The 23863-nt window shown below is 42.5% G+C and overlaps 2 protein-coding genes across 7 annotated transcripts in view; one reads left to right on the top strand and one right to left on the bottom strand.

Annotated features, from left to right (window-relative positions):
• pdzd11 (PDZ domain containing 11) overlaps nt 1-11979 on the bottom strand; it is a 51041-nt gene extending 39062 nt beyond the window's left edge. The window contains exon 1 of the mRNA XM_072437281.1: nt 11969-11979. The gene's annotated coding sequence lies outside the window, so the exon portion shown is untranslated. The remainder of the gene's footprint in view (nt 1-11968) is intronic.
• The window catches only part of dlg3 (discs, large homolog 3 (Drosophila)), a 45768-nt gene that overhangs the window by 18968 nt on the left and 2937 nt on the right, over nt 1-23863 (top strand). For 2 of the 6 annotated variants that reach the window (XM_072437172.1, XM_072437180.1), the window contains 17 exons: nt 336-460; nt 735-904; nt 981-1117; nt 1619-1763; nt 2302-2446; nt 7377-7533; nt 7639-7741; nt 18395-18509; nt 20043-20219; nt 20301-20376; nt 21417-21462; nt 22821-22862; nt 22940-22990; nt 23077-23178; nt 23262-23434; nt 23566-23675; nt 23748-23839. In XM_072437172.1, coding sequence (XP_072293273.1) covers nt 336-460; nt 735-904; nt 981-1117; nt 1619-1763; nt 2302-2446; nt 7377-7533; nt 7639-7741; nt 18395-18509; nt 20043-20219; nt 20301-20376; nt 21417-21462; nt 22821-22862; nt 22940-22990; nt 23077-23178; nt 23262-23434; nt 23566-23675; nt 23748-23839 — 1966 coding nt within the window. Of the gene's footprint in view, nt 1-335; nt 461-734; nt 905-980; nt 1118-1618; nt 1764-2283; nt 2447-3142; nt 3269-7376; nt 7534-7638; nt 7742-18394; nt 18510-20042; nt 20220-20300; nt 20377-20880; nt 20981-21416; nt 21463-22820; nt 22863-22939; nt 22991-23076; nt 23179-23261; nt 23435-23565; nt 23676-23747; nt 23840-23863 lie in introns of all 6 variants that reach the window. The other 4 variants (XM_072437151.1, XM_072437157.1, XM_072437164.1 and 1 more) reach the window with 4 other exon arrangements.

Genomic DNA, 23863 nt, shown 5'->3' on the forward strand with positions numbered 1-23863 from the left:
GAGCCACATGATGTTGTTCAGGGACAAGGAGGATAGCAGCATCTGCCCCTTCAGAATGAAAACTTTTGTACTGTCCATCTGAGTTTTCATCAGAAAATCACTGTGGAATCGTACATCTACCCACACCTCTGGATAGAAATAAATGTGACATAATGGTACAAAGTGGTCTTTACTAATGGATGATTCAGTATGTTATGTTCGTTTCAATCATTTATGGAATACCAAAAGATATGTGAAGGCTAGAGACATTTTAGCTTTTAGTCACTATTAACTTTTTATCATATTTAACAAAATGTGTAAATGTTGTAAAATAGCATTTTTAACATTTTTTGCAGGGAAATTCTGGTTTGGGATTTAGCATTGCAGGAGGAATAGATAATCCCCACATTCCAGATGACCCAGGAATTTTTATTACAAAGATCATACCCGGGGGAGCTGCTGCTATGGATGGGAGACTGGGGTGAGGACTTTATTTAATCTCATTTACTATTATTTATCTCATCGCTTGTTATGTCCTCGACTAATTCATTTGAAAGTCATGCAAGACAGGCCTCTACTAGCAGTGTTTAATTCCAAGCTCAAAACTGTTTGTTTGGCTCTGCCTGTAAGAGAGGGATTTTTATTTACATTTTACTATTATAAATACATTTTAATAGTTGTTTATGCTCTTATTGATGTATTGTGATTTATATTGTATTGTAGTTTTAATTTGAGTAACATTCGGTTCTTTACAGAGTAAATGACTGTGTGCTGCGTGTGAACGAGGTGGATGTGTCTGAGGTGGTGCACAGTCGGGCTGTGGAGGCGCTGAAGGAGGCGGGGCCAGTAGTGAGACTGCTTGTGCGTCGAAGACAGGCTCCGCCTGAGACTATCCTGGAAGTGAATTTGCTGAAAGGGCCCAAAGGTATTCATAAAGCAAACATAAGTAAATGCATGACGTATCCAGTACTAAAAACTCATGTTTTGTTCATTTACATCAGGGCTTGGATTTAGCATTGCTGGAGGAATCGGTAACCAACATATTCCTGGAGATAACAGTATCTACATTACAAAGATTATAGAAGGAGGCGCTGCCCAGAAGGATGGACGCTTGCAAACTGGAGACCGTCTGTTGGCTGTAGGAATAATTATTTTTAGAAAAGCATGTAGCTATAATATCATAGTGATCTTATATCATTTATAATTTATTTTTTTTAAAAATATTTAAATTTGATTGCTATGACTTCATATTTCCTTATAAAAAACCTTGTGCACACACGCAAGGCACAAAACATTAATCAAAACTAGCATTCATTTGGATTTTAGTTGTGTTACTTTGAACCTGATGATGATTCAAAATAGGTGCTTTCATTTCTTTTGTATGGTTGTGGAAGGTTATTACCATATACCAGAGGTGCAAAATCACACATGACTGACATTTTGGAGTGCATTTGTGTATTAATCATAAACTCCTAACAAACCTCTACCCACTGACACCAAGCCACATAAAGGCCCAATACACAAAGATTTCTATTAGCTGTAGAAATTAAAAAACATTTACCTATGATTCATGATTATGTCGACTGGTGTGATGGTCAGTGTTGTGGAAAATATAATTTTTCCTCCTCTTGCCAATCAGGTGAACAACATTATATTGCAAGATGTGCGTCATGAAGAGGCAGTCGCCGCGCTCAAAAACACCTCTGATATGGTTTATCTCAAAGTGGCCAAGCCAGGACCTGTGCATCTTAATGATATGTACGCACCTCCGGACTACTCAAGCAGTACGTATCTATATCTTCCTATATCTTTCTATTGCTTGAACTCATTTTGTATAATTTGGAATTTAGCATCCAAGGACCTTTTTCTGTTACATCTTTCAAAATTAGAAACATGGTGTGTTCTCTCCCAAAATGTAACACCCACATTGTGTATATATGGGTGTGTGTCTGGGCACACATTCCTCTCAACAACTTTCTCATCCTCCCACTGAGCGCTCACAGTTTCTCACATCCCACCTGCTTCTGAGAGCCATACTTTGAAGTTACGGCATGTCAAACATCCACAGAACTACGTTCATGACTGCTGCTGGTCATGGCTTTCATTTTGTTCAGTAATTACTATTTTATTATTTGTTGTCTGACCCAATATTGAGATATAATAGATTGTCAGACTTGCACTTATTTAGGTTGTCAAGGTTTATACAGTATTAATGGAATAACAAAACATTTATCTCTTGCAGAAAAAATGATGATCTTGTTTCTGTTGTTCAGAGTTGTAATCATTCTTTTATTTCTCCTACTGGTCTGGCCCTTCCTCCAGCCTTCCCCGCCATGGTAGACAACCACGTCAGTCATAACTACATGGGCGCTATGGAGCCCAAGCCAGTCTACCCTCCATCCCAGGTCACCCCATCCAGGTACTCACCGGTTCCTCGGCACATGATGGGAGAAGAAGACTTTACAAGGTCAGTGGTGTTGTGGCTTGTTTATGATTGATGGGTAACCAGTAATATTAATCCCAGTTATCTTTTATACTTGTGTTTTTCTGAAAGGGCTGATTAAGTGTTTTTGGGGCTGTTAATTATTGTCCCTCTTTGGGTTACATTCTAATTGCCATTTGTCATGTTGGTCACATGACATAATTGACAGTGGAAAAAAAAATTGTGCAAAAGCCAACCTGTTGTTAAGTAATTTTTTTTGTCTCTCGGAGACTGGTTGTAGTGACTGAAAACTGTCCAATTGCTGTGTGATCAAAAGTTTTGTAGAGTGTTTGTAGAGTTTTGGCTAGTGTTCTCATGTCACTCCTTGTACTTGTTAGGACTTTGCTGTAACCTTTGATCTTCTAACTAAGTACTGGATCTGAAGTGGCATTCATAGAGACTTGACTGGAGTATCCCATGAGGCTTGAGTCATTTTAACCCACCGCTCTAGGGAGGACAATCTATCCCCTATTTATTTTGTGTGCGTGTGTGTGTGTGTGTGTGTGTGTGTGAGCGTGTGTGTGAGCGTGTGTGCGCATGCAGGCTTTATGTATTCTGACGCTCTGATGTCCTTGTGCTAGCTGTCCTTGTCATGTATCTATGTACATTATGTCAATTCTTTGTTGGTATGTTCCTTCTTGTCCCACACTGTCCAGTTTACTGTGATTCCTGTACCCACAGCAGTGCTGAACCTATTTACAGTGTCATCCACAAACCTGGGGACAGCAAGGTGCCCCAGGCCCTCTACAGAAGCTTGTGTTCCTCCCCTGCTCCTTTGTGCCAAGGTCCTCTCCCCTTCTCTGGCAGGTACTAACCTAGAGCCTCATATCTTGCTCAGCTAACCCTCCTATAGTCTTACAATCATTTCCCCCTGTTGAATATAATATATTAAAATTTGAATGTAAAGATACAGCCATCAATTATAATACTATAGAAAAATAGTAACAGAGATGAGGGAAGGAGGGCTGACAAGGCGCTGTTTGGTTTTATTTCCCATAGCTTTTGTTCCTTGATGTTTTTGTGTGTCTGTATATTCATGTTTGCCTGTTGTGTGTCTGCCCTGTATTTTTGTGCTAATACATTATAGCTTATGTGTTTTATTCAGGCCTATATGGCTCTGAAAATAAATATAGGAAATTACCTTAATATAACAACACATTTGATGTACATAGCACTTTGCAACAGTATTTGTAATCATATGACTGTAGAAAAAAAAAGAAAAGGTTTTGAAGCTCTAATTGACTTACATATTTCTGCTGTCTTCATGGAAGCAGAAAATGGATTCTTACCTGCTCTTTGTAACACACTGGCAGCACAGCTCCACAGGGGAGCAGCCCAAACTGCTCCATACTCTCACAAGCTGCTCCCTCCCATCTGTCAGGAGCCACTGAGAATGTGCATGGTTACAATGTGAAAAATGTTACCAGCAGTGATTCCTTAAGAGCCCAAAATATATTATTTCTATTCTTTTGTCCCCAATGTAATTTAGCATACTGACCTTTTTCATCAAATCCACTATGTCTGCATGTTTATGTGCTTAAACAACTGCTTTTATGTGACTCTTTGTATTGTCCCAGCGTGTGTGTTGTCTGTGTGGATGAGGATGACGCTTACTTTCCTGAATATATGTGTGTGTGGGGACAGATCTTTGTTGGTGACATAAATATACTATAACATTGTTTTGTTTTGCTTTTCAAGCTAAGGAGACTACTACAGATATGGTGATTCATCTGTGTAGACTGTGAAAATTGCAGAATGTGCTCATATATCTAACCTCATGCTATGTTATCAACATTGTTGTGGTAAACTGACACTTAAAACCATGTCAGTGAACAGACTCCTACCTGCCAATTAACAAATCAGCTGTTCAAGTAAAACTGCTTTCATACCATTGTCCCAGACAACACTGAAGCTGACAACTGACCTGATCCCTTTGAAGAGAGCCTCTAGCCCTCGCCGTCTGATTGGCTGATAGCCCCATTGGCTCGTCTTGAGGTTTTTTTCCATTGGATGCTATAGTAAGCATCCAATGCTTACTAGGACCTTTTTTCTCCTTTTACTCCTTTGCCCATGTACACCATGGTGGAATCACACATACAGAGGATACATACCCAGTCCTCATTCTATAGTTTCAAATGTATTATTTTGATTGGGTTGTGATTAAGAGTGCAGTTGAGCCCAGTTTAATTTTCATGTAGGCCTGGTTTGGACCTTGGTTTAGTCACATTCTCTAGTCCAGGTTTACTTCTTGGTTTAATCCCTGTAAATGTAGTGTATGTGTAAATATGAACAATCCCTTATATATAGGTTTCCATTGCCTTGTTGAATAATTATTAGCCAGTATATTATTTGTTGTTGATTATAATAGGGATCTGTTTATTTTCAGAACATTTCATTTAATCTCTTGTGTCTGATAATAAAGTATATCCATTGGAAAATAATAGCTAAGAGAGACACATGGATTTACGTAAAAGTGCTGTCCACAATGTATCAGTTAAGGAGAGACAATCACTAAACTAAGTCGGGGATAATCTTCTGAACCCACATTCAGCTCAGGAGCAAAACATAACCGCAGCACAGGAGAAGTAAAAACAGCTTTATAACTTTAATTAATTACCTGGAAGAAAAGAACAGCAAAGAGTAGCGTCTCATGTTCACTCCTGTTTTGGTTGAATGAGGTCTTTGGACAGACTATTGATCTCAGAAAAAAAAAAACGTGACGCCATAGATGGCTGAAAAGTTAAGGCTAGTCTTTTTTGTCCCCATAGAGAAATTTACACTAGACTTCAACTGGTTCCGCTGGGGAAATCTGTCAGAAGAACCTCAGGACCTTAGCTGTGGTAGCACAATTCTACTTTTTAGAGCAGATTAAAAAAGCACAATCAAAGCATAAAACAAGAACATTCATTATGTATTTTAGTTTAAAAACGTATTAGCTGCATTGAATGCTTTGACCAGAAAGTCAAATTGACAAATGCAGATGGTGTTTTGCACTACTGGAAAGGGAAAGAGAGACTTGGATAAACTTGACTTTACATTCTGGTCATTCCAGATGTGTGTCAGAGTAGGACACCTCTGCCTTCATTGTAAAAAGTGGACCAAGAGGATTTCATGGACATGTTAGGGTTAAGTATCTGTGATGGGGAGAGAGGGATTTTGACAACTCCAAAAGGAGCTGCTTCCCATCACAGCACAGAAAGATGTGATAGCCCTTGAACACAAGAGCTTCTAAATGTGGAGCAGCTCCAAGTGTAAGGCCAGGGAACAAGAGGAGCAGAGCATACATGTACTTTGGACAATGCGCCACTAACACCATGTTCACAGTCAATATCTCATCGTCAATGCCGATGGTGTGGACCCAGCCTGAGCGTGCAGTTAGAAAATGCTCTTTTGGAAGCAAGTATGGGATCCATATCCAAAGGTAACTTTAACTGCACTTGATTTAGAGGTCAGCATGGACTTCAACTGCTTTTTTTTTACTTTAAATATTTCTAAAGCATTTGTTTTACAACAGCATCAGTTTGTATTACAACATATTAATGAATATTGTATAATTAACTTGTTTTAGTGTGACCCTATGTGGTTGTTTCTGAACTGATGGTCATATCTCTGTATGGATCATTCTGATAAACATGATCATGCAACCTTTTTTGGACACATGAAATATCCATGGCATTGACTCTTCATCTCGAAATGAGAGTGACACGTTCACATTTTCCAGGCAGTCCTTGGAATGAGACTGAGCCTAAGCAGCCTATGATGGTCTTAACAGCAAACAACAGCCACAGGCTTTCAAATGCAGACCACTAATCAGAACTCTCACTTTCTGGTTAGAGGAAAGAGTATGTCTTGAATGTACATAGACTGTTCATTTTTGCAAAGTTCTTAGGTTGTTGGGTCATAACACTTGTTTAACCAGTAGGAATTTAGATTGTGTTTCTTAAAACTGTGGCTGCCTAATCTGCTCGCTAGAGGATGAGTCATAGTCGCCAAAGCAGAGCTCCACTGCTTTGTTGAGCACTGTGTCTGTGAGTGTTAATAAGAGGGGGTGTTTAAGTATGTGTATATTTCCATGAGATGACAAACATGATGTACTTTAGCAAATAACTGGCACTGTGCTTTTATATGCTTGTTTTATTGTGTTATTAGATATTAAGAGTAAGTATTTTTGTCTAGTGTTATATATTGTATATATATTTTCCTGTATTCTTTCACTGTTTTCCACAGTTTTCTCCCCGGACAATAAAAATGTATGATCTCTTTTGAAAAGTAAAAGTAAGCTTATAACCTCTATTTAATCTTTAATATGTAACATTCAAACAGAGATCATCAGACTGTGGGACACACACAGCTATTAAATTGAAGGGATGGTATGTAGCCTGTGCTCTCACTAGTTTAGTACAAGTTTAACTAGTTTAATTACAACAGAACCTGGGTTGCCAGGTTCTGTTGTAATTGTTTTCTCACTATCGATAGGCCATGTCTCACATTCAGCACAGAACCTGCAAAGGCTGCACTAGCAATGATTCAGGATTGGTGCTGGTGCAGGGCTTTAGATAGTGATCATTCAGATCAGAGAGAGGACGCATATGTTTATTTCCAACTGGTTTTAGTCAAAGTAACTGACAACTCAAAGGAAAGACATTATGCTTTCACGTGGAACAATTGGCTTGAGAACCAAAACACATTATACGTCCATTGTTATTAATATTAATGTTAGTAGTAGGAATAAATCAACATTACAATTGCTATCATTAAAATCAACAGTTGATTTGAACATGTATAACAGATCATATTAAGCAAAGATTATTGCAACTTTGAGCTGCAAATATGTTCAATTTTAAACTAACGTTGTTTAGCCATTTACTCCTTCATATTTATATATCCATTGTTTTTCTGTTCCTGTATTTGACAGGGAGCCCAGGAAAGTGTTGCTCCACAAAGGCTCCACAGGCCTAGGCTTCAACATCGTTGGTGGGGAGGACGGCGAGGGCATTTTTGTCTCCTTTATCCTGGCAGGAGGGCCGGCTGATCTGAGTGGAGAGCTGAGGAGGGGCGACAGAATCCTCTCTGTTAGTACACTAACACCCACACTTTGAACACAATAGCTCCCCCTTGTTTATCGTATTATACAGAGATAATGTACTTCTACTCTAACCCTGAGCTTGGTGTTGCAGGTAAATGGGGTCAACCTAAGGAATGCCACCCATGAACAGGCAGCAGCAGCACTAAAGAGGGCTGGACAGACGGTCACCATAATTGCTCAGTACAGACCAGAAGGTGCGTTCGCTTAATGCTATGATGTGAAAACTGGATGCTGCTTGTGATGAATTTACATTTGCTAATGGCTAGCCTATGTGAAGTTTGTTGAAATATCTATTACTTGTGCAAAATACATTTGTGGAGTTGAATGGACTTTAAAGGCAATATTGTTAAACTCTGAAAATGGTTATTGTTATGTTTGATTTCAATTTAGTCTTTGAAAGATTGTTGTGATTTTTATGGGTTTGTAATCCTGCACATTGCTTGCTTGTTATTTAGACCCTTAACATTAGTGGGACTTTATAGGCGTCTTTATATTTCACATGCATCTTGAGATTTGATGGTTATTTAACATAGAATTGATTGCTGCTACTTTCTTTTATTTCAATCGTTTCTTATTTGTACACTTATTAATACGCCTATTGCAATGTCTCCATATGTGCGGACTATGGTTACATTTCGGGGAAAACGTGTCATAAGCCGTTCCCGCAGGTGGACTCGGTGTAGTCCATGGTGTAGTCCAGTGGCGGCTGGTGAATTTTTTTTTAGGTTGGGCTATTTAAAATTTTGAATTTCGTAGATGTGATTTCCTGCATTCTGGTACATTTTAGGCAAACTTCTCAACCTATTAGTCATCCCAGGGGGTAGATAACGCGTAGTAAAGCAGGAGATTACCCCCCAGAGCGGGAGGTTTCAATTTCTCTCAGAATTAAGAGAAATTAACAAGTTAATATGAACGAAGATACCAGAAGTTGTACAACAGGACATGAAAGTCTGTAAGTCATCTGAGACGCGACTATCTTTCACGTCGTTCACTCTCATGGTGTAGATTTCATTAAATTCGACGTGAACGCTTTGCATTCTGGGGGGTAAAAAAAAAAGGTTCTGGTGTATGTTTTCCCCTTTTCTCTCGTCTGTTGGGTTATGTTCACTTCTGGCTTGTCAGGTCCAAGTTATTTTACAATGAGCTTTTCCTCAAAAGTTCTTCTTCCAAAGGGATGCAGATGTAAGGATTTGACTGAATTTGGGGCAAATTCATCCAACGTCGCCATTTTACACACTTCGCTGCTGGAATGAAAACATCTGTAAACAAGCAGCTGCAGTGGTGCATCTTGGTACTTTGGGGCGTTAGTCTTCAGCGCCCCAAAACCCATAAAATTCCTCGACAATGATTGGCGGATGTGTATTATTTTTTGCCTAGCAGCAGGGGAGCCATTGGCTTAAATACAGCACAATGGGGATCGAACAAGCGCCCAGGCAAGACAGCCTATTGGCTACTACACCAAAAATGATAAACGTTCACGTTTTAAACATGGAACTTGAAAGTGAATGTAAATATAATTCTGGAGAGTTCTAAACCCATAAAGCAAAATCATCAATAGCATCTATTTAACACAGGTTATTTTTTTTTAAAATGAGAGATTATTTAAAAAATAAAAGAAAATAAAAACAGGCAGTCAGGTCAGGGGGGGGCACCCCAGCGCCCCCTATGGGCGAGCCGCCACTGGCGTAGTCCCACGGTGTAGTCCCATGGTGATAATAATAGATCCATGGTGTAGTCCCATGGTGATAATATAATAGATCCATGGTGATATTATGGTGATATTATACTAGATCCATGGTGATATTATAATAGATCCATGGTGATATTATGGTGATATTATACTAGATCCATGGTGATATTATAATAGATCCATGGTGATATTATGGTGATATTATACTAGATCCATGGTGATATTATAATAGATCCACGATGATATTATGGCGATATTATACTAGATCCATGGTGATATTATAATAGATCCACGGTGATATTATGGTGATATTATTATAGATCCATGGTGATATTATAATAGATCCACGGTGATATTATGATGATATTATTATAGATCCATTGAGATATTATAATAGATCCACAGTGATATTATAATAGCTCCACAGTGATATTATAATAGATCCACAGTGATATTATAATAGATCCACAGTGATATTATAATAGATCCACAGTGATATTATAATAGATCCATGGTGATATTATTATAGATCCATTGTGATATTATAATAGATCCACAGTGATATTATAATAGCTCCACAGTGATATTATAATAGATCCACAGTGATATTATAATAGATCCACAGTGATATTATAATAGATCCACAGTGATATTATAATAGATCCATGGTGATATTATAATAGATCCACAGTGATATTATAATAGATCCCACAGTGATATTATAATAGACCCACAGTGATATTATAATAGATCCACAGTGATATTATAATAGATCCACAGTGATATTATAATAGATCCATCCATCCATCCATCTTCTGCCGCTTTATCCGGGGCCGGGTCGCGGGGGCAGCAGTCTGAGCAGGGACCCCCAGACTTCTTTCTCCCCAGACACTTCCTCTAACTCCTCCGGGGGGATCCCGAGGCGTTCCCAGGCCAGCCGAGAGACATAGTCTCTCCAGCGTGTCCTGGGTCTTCCCCGGGGCCTCTTCCCGGTGGGACATGCCTGAAACACCTCCCGAGGGAGGCGCCCAGGAGGCATCCGGAACAGATGCCCGAGCCACCTCAGCTGGCTCCTCTCGACGTGGAGGAGCAGCGGCTCTACTCCGAGCTCCCCCCGTGTGGCCGAGCTCCTCACCTTATCTCTAAGGGAGCGCCCAGCCACACGGCGAAGGAAACTCATTTCGACCGCTTGTATCCGCGATCTTGTTCTTTCGGTCACTACCCAAAGCTCATGACCATAGGTGAGGGTAGGAACGTAGACGACCGGTAAATTGAGAGCTTTGCCTTTCGGCTCAGCTCCCTCTTCACCACAACAGTCCGATGCAGCGACTGCATCACTGCAGCCGCTGCACCGATCCACCTGTCGATCTCACGCTCCATCCTTCCCTCACTCGTGAACAAGACCCCGAGATACTTGAACTCCTCCACTTGGGGCAAGGACACCCTACCCACCTGGAGAGGGCAAGCCACCTTTTTCCGGTCGAGAACCATGGCCTCAGATTTGGAGGTGCTGATTCTCATCCCAGCCGCTTCACACTCGGCTGCAAACCGTCCCAGTGCATGTTGCAGGTCCGGGTTTGATGGAGCCATCAGGACAACATCGTCTGCAAACAGCAGAGATGAGATCCTGTGGTCCCCAAACCGGACACCCTCCGACCCCCGACTGCGCCTAGAAATTCTGTCCATAAAAATTATGAACAGAACCGGTGACAAAGGGCAGCCCTGGCGGAGTCCAACATGCACTGGGAACAGGTCTGACTTACTGCCGGCAATGCGAACACAGCTCCTGCTCCGGTCATACAGGGACCGGACAGCCCTGAGCAAAGGGTCCCGGACCCCGTACTCCTGGAGCACTCCCCAAAGGACACCCCGAGGGACACGGTCGAAAGCCTTCTCCAGATCCACAAAGCACATGTGGACTGGTTGGGCAAACTCCCATGAACCCTCGAGCACCCGATGGAGGGTATAGAGCTGGTCCAGTGTTCCACGACCGGGACGAAAACCACTCTGCTCCTCCTGAATCCGAGGTTCGACTATCGGTCGGATTCTCCTCTCCAGTACCTTGGAATAGACCTTACCTGGGAGGCTGAGGAGTGTGATCCCTCTGTAGTTGGAACACACCCTCCGGTCCCCCTTCTTGAACAGAGGGACCACCACCCCGGTCTGCCAGTCCAGAGGCACGGTCCCCGAACGCCACGCGATGTTGCAGAGACGTGTCAACCAAGACAGTCCTACAACATCCAGATACTTTAGGTACTAAGGGCGGATCTCATCCACCCCCGGAGCCCTGCCACCGAGGAGTTTGCGAACAACCTCAGTGACTTCAGCTTGGGTGATGGATGAGCCAGCCTCCGAGTCCCCGGTCTCTACTTCCTCTTCGGAAGACGTGACTGAGGGATTAAGGAGATCCTCAAAGTATTCCTTCCACCGTCTGACGACATCCCCAGTCGAGGTCAGCAGGCCTCCACCCGCACCGTAAACGGTGTTGGTGAGACACTGCTTCCCCCTCCTGAGGCGCCGGACGGTTTGCCAGAATTTCTTTGGTGCCGACCGATAGTCCTCCTCCATGGCCTCCCCGAACTCCTCCCAGGCCCGGGTTTTTGCCTCTGCGACAGCACGAGCCGCGGCTCGCTTGGCCTGCCGATACCCGTCGATGACCTCCGGAGACCTACAAGCCAGAGTGGCCTGATAGGCCTCCTTCTTCAGTCTGACGGCATCCCTTACTTCCGGTGTCCACCACCGGGTTCGGGGGTTGCCGCCACGACAGGCACCGGAGACCTTGCGACCACAGCTCCGAGCAGCCGCATCAACAATGGAGGCGGAGAACATGGTCCACTCGGACTCAATGTCCCCAGCCTCCCCCGGGACATGGGAGAAGCTCTCCCGGAGGTGCGAGTTGAATACCCTACTGACAGAGGGCTCCACTAGACGTTCCCAACAGACCCTCACAATGCGCTTGGGTCTGCCAAGTCTGTCCGGCTTCCTCCTCCGCCAGCGGATCCAACTCACCACCAGGTGGTGATCGGTTGACAACTCTGCCCCTCTCTTCACCCGAGTGTCCAAGACACGCGGCCGGAGGTCTGATGACACGACAACAAAGTCGATCATTGACCTCCGGCCTAGGGTGTCCTGGTGCCATGTGCACTGATGAACACCCTTGTGCTTGAACATGGTGTTCGTTATGGACAATCCGTGGCTAGCACAGAAGTCCAATAACTGAACACCGCTCGGGTTCAGATCGGGGAAGCCGTTCTTCCCGATCACCCCTCTCCAGGTGTCACTGTCATTGCCCACGTGGGCGTTGAAGTCCCCCAGTAGAACAACGGAGTCCCCGGTCGGTGCACTGTCCAGTACCCCTCCCAAGGACTCCAAGAAGGCTGGGTACTCTGCACTGCTGTTCGGCCCGTAGGCCGCCACAACAGTGAGAGACCTGTCCCCCACCCGAAGGCGGAGGGACGCGACCCTCTCGTTCACCGGGGTAAACTCCAACACGTGGCGGCTGAGCTGAGGGGCTATCAGCAAGCCCACACCAGCCCGCCGCCTCTCCCCGCGGGCAACACCAGAGAAGTGGAGCGTCCAGCCCCTCTCGAGGAGATGGGTTCCAGAGCCCAAACTGTGCGTGGAGGTGAGGCCGACTATATCTAGTCGGTATCGCTCAACCTCCCGCACAAGCTCAGGCTCTTTCCCCCCCAGCGAGGTGACATTCCATGTCCCCAGAGTTAGTCTCTGTGTCTGGAAATCTGGTCGCAGAGGCCCCTGCCGTCGACTGCCGCCCAGATCTCTCTGCACCGGCCCCTTATGGATCCTCCTGCGGGTGGTGGGCCCACGGGAGGGCGGCCCCACGTCGCTCTTTCGGGCTGTGCCCGGCCGGGCCGCGTGGGGTAAGACCCGGCCACCAGGCGCTCGCCATGGAGCACCCATCCCAGGCCTGGCTCCAGGATGGGGCCCCGGTGACGCCGATCCGGGCGACGTAAACTGCCTTGTTCGTGTTGTCATCATAGGGGGCTTCTGAACCGATCTTTGTCTGACCCGTCACCTAGGACCTGTTTGCCTTGGGAGACCCTACCAGGGGCATGAAGCCCCCGACAACATAGCTTCCGGGATCATTCGGGCACTCAAACCCCTCCACCACGTTAAGGTGTCGGTTCAAGTATTATAATAGATCCACAGTGATATTATAATAGATCCACAGTGATATTATAATAGATCCATGGTGATATTATAATAGATCCACAGTGATATTATAATAGATCCACAGTGATATTATAATAGATCCACAGTGATATTGTAATAGATCCACAGTGATATTATAATAGATCCACAGTGATATTATAATAGACCCACAGTGATATTATAATAGATCCACAGTGATATTATAATAGATCCACAGTGATATTATAATAGATCCACAGTGATATTATAATAGATCCACAGTGATATTATAATAGACCCACAGTGATATTATAATAGATCCACAGTGATATTGTAATAGATCCACAGTGATATTATAATAGATCCACAGTGATATTGTAATAGATCCACAGTGATATTATAATAGATCCACAGTGATATTGTAATAGATCCACAGTGATATTATAATAGATCCACAGTGATATTATAATAGATCCACAGTGATATTATAATAGACCCACAGTGATATTATAATAGATCCATGGTGATATTATAATAGATCCACAGTGATATTATAATAGATCCACAGTGATATTATAATAGATCCATGGTGATATTATAATAGATCCATGGTGATATTATAATAGATCCACAGTGATATTATAATAGATCCACAGTGATATTATAATAGATCCACGGTGATATTATAATAGATCCATGGTGATATTATAATAGATCCATGGTGATATTATAATAGATCCACAGTGATATTATAATAGATCCACAGTGATATTATAATAGATCCACAGTGATATTATAATAGATCCACGGTGATATTATAATAGATCCACAGTGATATTATAATAGATCCACAGTGATATTATAATAGATCCACAGTGATATTATAATAGATCCACAGTGATATTGTAATAGATCCACAGTGATATTATAATAGATCCACAGTGATATTATAATAGACCCACAGTGATATTATAATAGATCCACAGTGATATTATAATAGATCCACAGTGATATTATAATAGATCCACAGTGATATTATAATAGACCCACAGTGATATTATAATAGATCCACAGTGATATTGTAATAGATCCACAGTGATATTATAATAGATCCACAGTGATATTGTAATAGATCCACAGTGATATTATAATAGATCCACAGTGATATTGTAATAGATCCACAGTGATATTATAATAGACCCACAGTGATATTATAATAGATCCATGGTGATATTATAATAGATCCACAGTGATCCACAGTGATATTATAATAGATCCACAGTGATATTATAATAGATCCACAGTGATATTATAATAGATCCACAGTAGAGTGGTCCATGGCGCTGATAGGCCCGCCGCAGCCCGAGCACTATTCATGTTCAGGGGCCGCGTGTGAGCAGTCACAGTGGAAAGTGAGGCGGACAAACGCCGCGTCCTTCCCGGTTCAGACCGCACTGCCGCCGCCGAGCGCACGGTGGACTCAGGCCGGAGCACCATGTTTACAGGACACTAGTGGCTCGCGTCGGACCACCACGGCACTTCGGACACTTTTAATGACAGAAGGCGGAAAACGTGGTTGAAAGTTGCCTCTGGCTCTCGGCTTGTGTGGATGGGGGATGGGCTCCGTACAACAACAGCACAGAAGCCGCATGAACTCCTTTAGGACTGGATAAAGAAACTAGCGACCGAGACAGGCAAATAAAAGGCACAAGTGAGGCTAACTTCAGGTGAGACTTTTTTGGAAACGTACGACTCAACTCAACACGTGAATGGCGTCGCTTTGCGTTGCGGGTTTATTGTAGCAGCCGCTGTCCCGGGACAGTTTTGTGAAGAGTTGAACCTGGTCGTAACCTGTTGTGCCCCGCTGGGACTGAAACACCCTGTGATCTGTAACAGGCCCGTGTGGCTCTCACGTCTTTACGATCAGATTAACGTCACTGCTGTACGTGCTCTGTCCTCTGATCACTGCTGAGATCAACGTCATTCATTTGATCGATATTATAGTTTAGCTTTAAGTCGCACCTTCGGTAAACTGAGGCGTTTGTTACCTGTTTGTCCCTCTCTGAGCTAATGATTATACAGGCGCGTATAAAAGGAGAGACACATATCACCAGCAACAACAACGGCAACAAATCAAACAGTCAAATCACTCAATTGTTCCTTTACAATGAAGATAAGAGGAAGCTCATACAGGTGGTTCTGTGCCATGTGACCTCCTCTTCAGCCCAGCAGCAGGTTAGACCTGTCACTGCTCCAAAATGTGTTTCCTTCTACAGAGCATGACGTTTCTGTTTACTTCTTATTCATAGAAGGAAATGGGAATAGGAGCTGGTTGGTCTCCCTGGTAATGGCAAAAATCATAATCACGATTATTTGGCTCATTTGCGTACCTGAATTCACTATTATTTAATCAGATTTAAGTCTAAATTAACCCAAGAATAATATTTGCATTAGTATATTTTGCAGCCTTTCTATTTTTATCTCCAGTGTTTGATGGAGCGCACATCACAATCATTCTGAAAATAAGTTAATTGTTTTAATTTTCTATTGCAACATGTTAATTAAATCATGATTTCAAAGCCCTGAAAGAAAGTGACTGGATTGTTGACATTATGACACACAATACTGATGCCAATGCAAAGATGCTTAGTTGTGTTGTAGGTTTGAGTCTCTGCTGTGTCACATGTACAGCCATAGTACTTTTATAATAACATGCTGGAAAGGGAACATTAGTTTATCAAACCAAATCCCGTATGGCTTTGTTTCAGACATTACGTTCATGTGCGATGTCCACTATGAACACAGAAACCCGCGGCTTGGAAATGATTAACTTCCTTTATCCGACTGTGGCCTGAGATCTGTTCACGGGATTTCTGTTGTAATCTAAAAGTACTGAGACTAGAGAAACCCCAATGTGTGATATGTCGACAGGCAGTGGGGCGGAGGAAGCGGCAAGTGAAAGCTGGGCACGCTGCCTGCAGTGTATTCTCAGGGGCCGGGGCTCCGGCGTCCACAGACCTCTGATGGAGGGCCAGCAATGAGAACAACTACAGGGCACAATGGAGCACATGGACTGCAGAGGGAAGTCCACTGTGTCTCTGTGGAGTCTTTAATGCACATTTAGCTGGAAGGAATTCAAGTGAGGGATCCCCTGTATGTCCACAATCCTGTTTTTTATAAAGGGCATAATTACACTCTGCTTGTCGGAAATGGGAGGGTTGACTGCAGAGGAAATGTTTAACCCCTTTAGCCTCTGTCAAACAAACATAGTGATAACGGTTCTGAGAGTACGCTGGACTTTTATGGGGTATATTTTTGTTAACTGGCATTGTGTGTCCATGGCTTAAACTCTTACTGACAATATAACCAACAATTCCATTACAAATTCATGCCTGCCTTGTTGCATAACTGAATCAAAAGAGCTGTCCACCCCCAAAATGAAAGGCGCTGTACGACTAATGAGGACACAGTGGGAGCAGTAGGTCCAGAATAGTCCCCGTTTCTATTAGCCACCTTCTCTTCCATGTGCCGCGCTGAAAATAAAGACAATCTCCTTTCCAACCATTTAATAATGCCACTATGTACATTTCTTTTGGTTGTGGTTACCGACTATTTCCTGAGTTTCTACAGGTCTGGTGCATTACAGGGATTCCAGGAATGTGAATGAGTGTAGTATTTAGCTCTAATTCCAGTGCTTGTCACACCACTCTGGGCGTCACAGCTCTGAGTCTGAGGTTGACTTTCAGGTTGTAAAGCTGAGCATTAGTTTGCTCTTTCTGTTTAGTTACTCTTTGTCTTGTCTTCTGGCCCCTCCTTCTCGGCGCCGCTCTTGTTGCTGCCGCCTCCTGTGCCTCAGAGCCAAGTGGACTCGTCTGAATGGTTGTTTCAGTGCTCTGTCACTGCTCGAGGAGTGCTGTGATGTTGCTCTTGGTTACCAGCAGTCAGGCAGTGTCTTGTTACCTCACCTTGCAGTGTCACCCTGTTGTAGAGCTAACTGGCTGAACAGAAACAAGGGAGGAGCATGCTCCTGCCCTCGGCCACTTTTTTGGCCAGTCTGTAGGTTTCAGTAGGACTAGAGTTGAATGACCCAAAGCATGTATTCACACCCGCCCTGTGCCTTTTTTCTGGGAGCTTAAATTAAATGAGCTGAATCATTTCTGAAGGCAGGGGTTGTTTTTGAGATGACTGGTTGTTACACAGGACTATAGTGGACTTTGATTGCTCCTTCTCTACGTTGCAAGAATGACTAGCGGCTGTAGATGAGTAAGCCGAGGTAGGTGTCTCATACAGACATCCATGAAAGAGTTCCTTCTCCTTAATAGATTTGATTGGCTTGTTTCATTATCGTTGAGCATTTAAAATGTTCAGCCATTAAGAATGTGTATCTGATATCACATACCCTATAAACTAAAACAACATGAATGTATGTGTCACACAAACAATGAGAATGACTCCTTTTTGTAGGTAGTTTCAACACTTGCCTTTGTGTCCTAAATGAGCCAACCTTGTTGTTCCAGCAGCATCAGTGTTTTCCCTGTGCCTGGCTTGTTCCAGTCGCCTGGCCACCAAACCCTCTGAGTCGGGTTAATGAGGGCATGTTAAATGAGTGACTTTAGGCGCATTCATACATCCTTGTGAGTCTGAGCACAAACTGTATTTGCACTTGTATGACTGATGGTCATGCTGTTGAAAAAGTCAAAGGCCTCCTTTTTATGCACACTAGCGTCCTGAAGTTAATTAATCAGTGCGGTTAATTTCCTGACACGAGACATTACTGGATATGTAAGACAGATCCGCGATACACCATCTGTTCCTATGGTCATTAATCAGCTTAAAGATTTACTGGACAACTCCCTGGTTAATGCTAATGTTTGAGGAATAAAATTGAGTAAAATCCGGTGTTATAAGACATATAAAGATAATCGTAACCTGTTTAAGCTGTGTATGTGTGTATAACAAAGACGTTTTCCATCAGTTAATAACATGGTTCTTCTTTTTTCTTTAGAGTATAGTCGCTTTGAGTCTAAAATCCACGACCTGAGGGAGCAGATGATGAACAGCAGCATGAGCTCAGGGTCAGGATCCCTGCGCACCAGCGAGAAACGCTCCCTTTATGTCAGGTAAGGTTTAGGGTGTAACATAAGTGCTGTGTTAAATTGTGGCTAAACAACAAAACTGTCACGGATCAATGTAGTTTAAAAACAACAAAACGTCTTTATTACATTATGTTGTTGACCCAAAGAATTCAATGGAAGCCCAACGAAAAAATATTGAGACAATAAAGTAAAGCATTGGGTTTATTTGTGTGTATATACATAGACATATGTGTATTAAAGGGAACAAAATGTACCTTTTCAAAACATACCGGAGTTGTATTTTGCTTAGTAATCCTGTGCACCCCTCACCTTGAGCGCGCTGACTTCACAATATTTCTGAGATAGTTATATAACGGATCAGATACAGAAATCCCACACAAATCTTCACTGGACTTTTAGCTTTTAGGGACAATTGCGTTCCCTACGGACACATGCATAAGTAGCTCTATTAGCATGCCGGCCGGTCATCTTACTTAATGGCTGCTGCTGATGGCCTAAACATCGGCCTGGAAATGTTTTTACCAGTAATAAATCTAACCTAATAAATGTACCCATTGTACTCATTTGTGTATTTCACTTCATTACTGTCTGTTCCTATTTTTACAAGAAAGCCACTCCATGTACCATGGCAGCAGTTGCCATGGCATCTCTTATACAATCCCTCTGATTTCTTGCCGCTTGTATGTTGTTTTTGTGTGAATCAGAATTAGCCATTATTCAATCGACAGTAGTGTGTAACTCCTTCATGGAGATGTTCTTAACCGTGGCAGGGACAGACGCGTTCTGAGGAAGAGAGGGACAAACTAGCAAACCTGAGGAACGTTCAACAGAACCGTCTAATGATGTGTAGCCTACTATTCTCCTAAAGCCACGATACGTGTGCATTGTAGCACTATTTTTCTGTCCTGAGAACATTTACGCTGATTAAAGAGATGATTATTTGTCTTTTTATTAATTTGCTCTTGATAAATGAACTGGCCTCACTGTAGGTGTCGCATACTAACTGTATAGTCGCTGTTGAAGAAAAAAGGGGTGGACCGTCTCTGTTGTTGGAAAAGCTGTTGTATTTGTCCTCTCACCCCATGTCAGGAATGTAGAGGTGTGGAGCCTCAAAGGTTCAGCCATATTTAACACTCCAATTTAAACCAGAGGTGGCTAAACAGTCTTTGCTCAATAAATATATTCTATATATATGTTGTATATAGCAATGGCTATTTACTATTGCGGTAATATAGTAGTAACTTTACTAACATTTCACTGAACCTGTGAAGTCTTGTAATTGTTCTATGTGTTCCTGCTGCAGTGTCATTGCACTGTTTGTATTAAAGCTTAAAGATGCTCTGTAGTTTGCTGCTCGGTCAGCTGACTAATCCTGCCAAACAAGTCATTGTGCTTTTTCAAAAGAACTTTTGACCTGTCTGGCAAGATGCTGACAAACTTGAACTGTATGTTTGCGATAATAGCAGTAATGATTGCCAGGTTCGAGCCGAAGATTTAAAGCGGCGACATCATAAAAGAATAATTTCATGTGTACTAATTGAGTAAACGTGCTCCTAGGGCTCTGTTCGACTATGACAGAACGAGGGACAGCTGCTTGCCGAGCCAAGGCTTGAGCTTCTCCTACGGCGATATTCTCCACGTCATAAATGCCTCTGATGATGAGTGGTGGCAAGCAAGGCTGGTCACGCCACACGGAGAGAGTGAGCAGATTGGAGTCATTCCCAGTAAAAAAAGGTATTCCTTGTTTTTAATGTACATAAGATGAATCAATGCCGTTTTAACAATGTGCTTTTAAACTTTTTTTTTTTTTTACAGAGTGGAGAAGAAAGAGCGAGCTAGGTTAAAAACGGTTAAGTTCCACGCCAGGACGGGAATGATCGAGTCGAACAGGGTAAGTCCGGCTGCCGTCTGCCCGCTGCCTGTCAAAGTTTGTCTGGAGCTGAACTGGGCTTCAAGGAGATGGCCTACTTCCCCCGAGTGTGGGAAAGCGGTCAGCACCTGCTCACTGTAGCCCACAGCGCTCGTATTACTGTATAGAATACACTCGGCCTATGCAGCTCGGCCTCCGTAACCTATACATTTGTCTAATTGATCAGAAATTTCCATTCTTAAATTGTTTTCTGAGACTACTGTATTTTTGTAATTATCAAGTCAATAATGTGCCAGGGTTATTTGAAGATATTAAAAAAAAAGGAGTTGTTAACGCTATTCATCTTTACATTTATATGCCATTCATTTCATCCATGACCTGTCTCATTTCCATTTTTTTTGATGTGCATTGATTTTGCATGAGTGTCAAGTACCTTCATTGAAATTCATTTTTGTTTTCGCCCTGTTATTGCCCCCCTGCCCCCCCGCCCCAACCTCACCACACCAACCACACTGTGACGAGCAGCCTGTCAAAGTAAAGCGCAAAAAAAGCTTCAACCTCTCACGCAAGTTCCCATTTTACAAGAGCAAGGAGAATATTGTGCAGGAGATGGTGGAGTCTGAACGTGAGTACCCGCTGTGTGACCAAGGCCCCGTTGTTTCGCCTCTTCCTTCACGCTTCATGTCTGTCTCCTCGCTTCCATCTTTCACCTTCAGGGTGGTTTGTGTCATGCCACTGACCTCTCGCACTCCTCCTTTCCAGAGAGTCTGCTCACATGCTACGAGCTGGCTGCAGTATGTGGTCTATTCTCTGGCTCTGTCCACAGGAGGAGTGGCTAGTGGCGGTTTGCTTTTATGTACTGGGCTCTTTAACACGCAACTTTTGGCGTTTTTTTAGTTTTGACCCATGTAATTGGCTCCTATAACCACAGTTGAATAACAGTACATGGCCTGGCAAGCTCATCACACCACTCCTCTGCCTCCTCCCAACTCTTGACTAACCTTCTTCTTCCTGTCTGCTTTCTTCTCTTGGTCTCTGCTCTCACCTGTCGGGACATCTAGGACTTCCCAGGGTTAAGCGATGACTATTATGGATCAAAGAGTTTGAGTAAGTGTGTAGCTGTACTGTGTCCAGCAGCTGTTCCCTGAAACTACAGATTTAAAAACTGATTTGTCACTTCACACACTTGTAGTTCACGTAGGCTTATACCTAATTGCAATTCAATTCTCATGACTCCTTTTTATAAGGAGGCTTCAACTTCTAGAAACGTATGTTATAATCTGAATGGATAGTGACAGGGGCCAATGTGACTACACATAAAATAGGCACATTTTTGGGGAGGGAATCGCATTTAAACTTGATGACAGATGTGGACAGGCCTAATATATTAATGACGGATATTATTAACAATGACCAAAGCAAAGTCATAGATTTTCGGTCTGCCCTCCACCGCAAAGAACACATTATGCAGAACAGGCTATGATGAAGCGAGGTATAATGGTTTTATAATGGTTTTCCCTTCTTACCTTCTTACCTGGTTGTATTGTGAGTGATTCATGCATGTTTGACTGATCTTGCATTGTTCCTACATTTGAGGCTCTATCTCCGCCCACAACTCTGTACTTACTAAATTAAGTGTCTGGGTCAAACATGTTGTCAAAAATAAAAGCTCCGTAAATTTAAATCTGCTACAGTGAAATGCCAGGGCCACCAGTGGAGACCAGGTTATGAAGCTTTGAACCTGAAGTCAATCAGTTTCCTTTGACAAGTCACTTTAGATCAATATTAAAATGTAAAATAATGACCCATGTATGTGATTGTCTTTCTATAGAAGGAACATTTTATGAAATACGCTTTTAAAGAGCTTGTAACCATTTATTTTCTCATTTACACACTCAAAGTTGTGTTTATGGTGATTAATGCAAGTTTGAGTAATCGTTATTCTCTTGCGATCAAAAAGCCATTGCTCTGAAAATCCCTGTTTTTCCCCTACACGCTCACTGCTCTGGACTTACTTTGTTCAGTTTTTTATACACGAAGGCTTCAGCAGTGTTATGTAGCTTGTTTGGCACTTCTGAAAGAAATGTGCTGCTTGCCTTTTAACTGTATCAAAATGATGCAGCACCTTGTTGTGATTACGTTTACAGTGAAGTACCGTGAAGGGACAGGCAGAAATCAGTGCCACAGTTTTCAAACAGAAGTCATTTTGGATCAATATTGCGATTTAAAATAATAGAAGATACGAACCCACAAATGTCATAGATTATAACCGAATAGTAGACAAAAACATAATAAGTCTTCTTCAAATTATAGGCAGGTCAGAATCGCATCCCATGAACACTCTGTGTAGGGACCTACTCTGGGGTCTTTAATTTTCCACACCCAATCCGGGCCTAATAACCACTTCCCAATTATTGCTCATAGTTTATTAAACTAATAGCAATTTATTCTCTTAAACGTTGCAGAATGTCTGACCTCAAACACAAGTGACAGTGAAAGCAGTTCGAGTAAGTAGTCATGTTTTTACTAATGGTCATGTACAATAAAACACACATATACAGCACGGTACTTCTCTCTTTTGCAGAAGGCCAGGAGGACACGATTCTTTCTTATGAACCAGTTATTCGGCAGGAAAGTAAGTATTGTACTCACACCGACAGTACTTTGACAAATCATTGAACGTATGAAAGAAAATGAAATGTCTTTTCCCCTTCATTCCAGTTCACTACACGAGACCTGTGATCATATTGGGCCCTATGAAGGACAGAGTAAACGACGACCTTATCTCTGAGTTTCCTCACAAGTTCGGCTCTTGTGTACCTCGTGAGTGGAACTACTCTAAAGCGTGAACAATTTGTAACTGCAGGCCTTTTCATAACGTAGTGCTTATTCGTTTCCCTTCATAGACACAACTCGTCCAAGAAGGGAGAATGAGATGGATGGGCAGGACTATCACTTTGTGGGCTCAAGGGAGCAGATGGAGAAGGATATTCAGGACAATAAATTTATTGAGGCGGGACAATTCAATGAGAACCTTTATGGAACAAGCATCCTGTCGGTCAGAACGGTGGCTGAAAGGGTAATCTCATTCATGCATGTGCTGCTATGTAATGGTTAGACTTGGTAGTTAAATTAAATAGTTAATTACAATAGGTTCATGTGAGCGCTTTTGGTACTTCCTGTGTAATTTTGATTGAATTTGTGTTTCAGGGAAAACACTGCATTTTGGATGTTTCTGGAAACGCTATTAAACGACTGCAGCAAGCACAACTCTATCCAATTGCCATCTTTATTAAACCAAAATCCATTGAAGCTCTAATGTAGGTCTATGGTATTTGAGTTGTTTCATTTAAAATGTAAAAGAACTGTGTCTAACATCAATCTAATTTCAGGGAAATGAATAAAAGGCAGACGTATGAACAGGCCAATAAAGTCTTCGACAAGGCGGTGAAGCTAGAGCAAGACTTTGGAGAGTTTTTCACAGGTTTGTTACACTTTTTGCACGTTC

Source organism: Eucyclogobius newberryi, unplaced genomic scaffold (genome assembly GCF_026437365.1).
Source record: "Eucyclogobius newberryi isolate DKJ021-1_F unplaced genomic scaffold, fEucNew1.0.hap1 SCAF_11, whole genome shotgun sequence".
Classification (NCBI taxonomy): domain Eukaryota; kingdom Metazoa; phylum Chordata; class Actinopteri; order Gobiiformes; family Gobiidae; genus Eucyclogobius; species Eucyclogobius newberryi.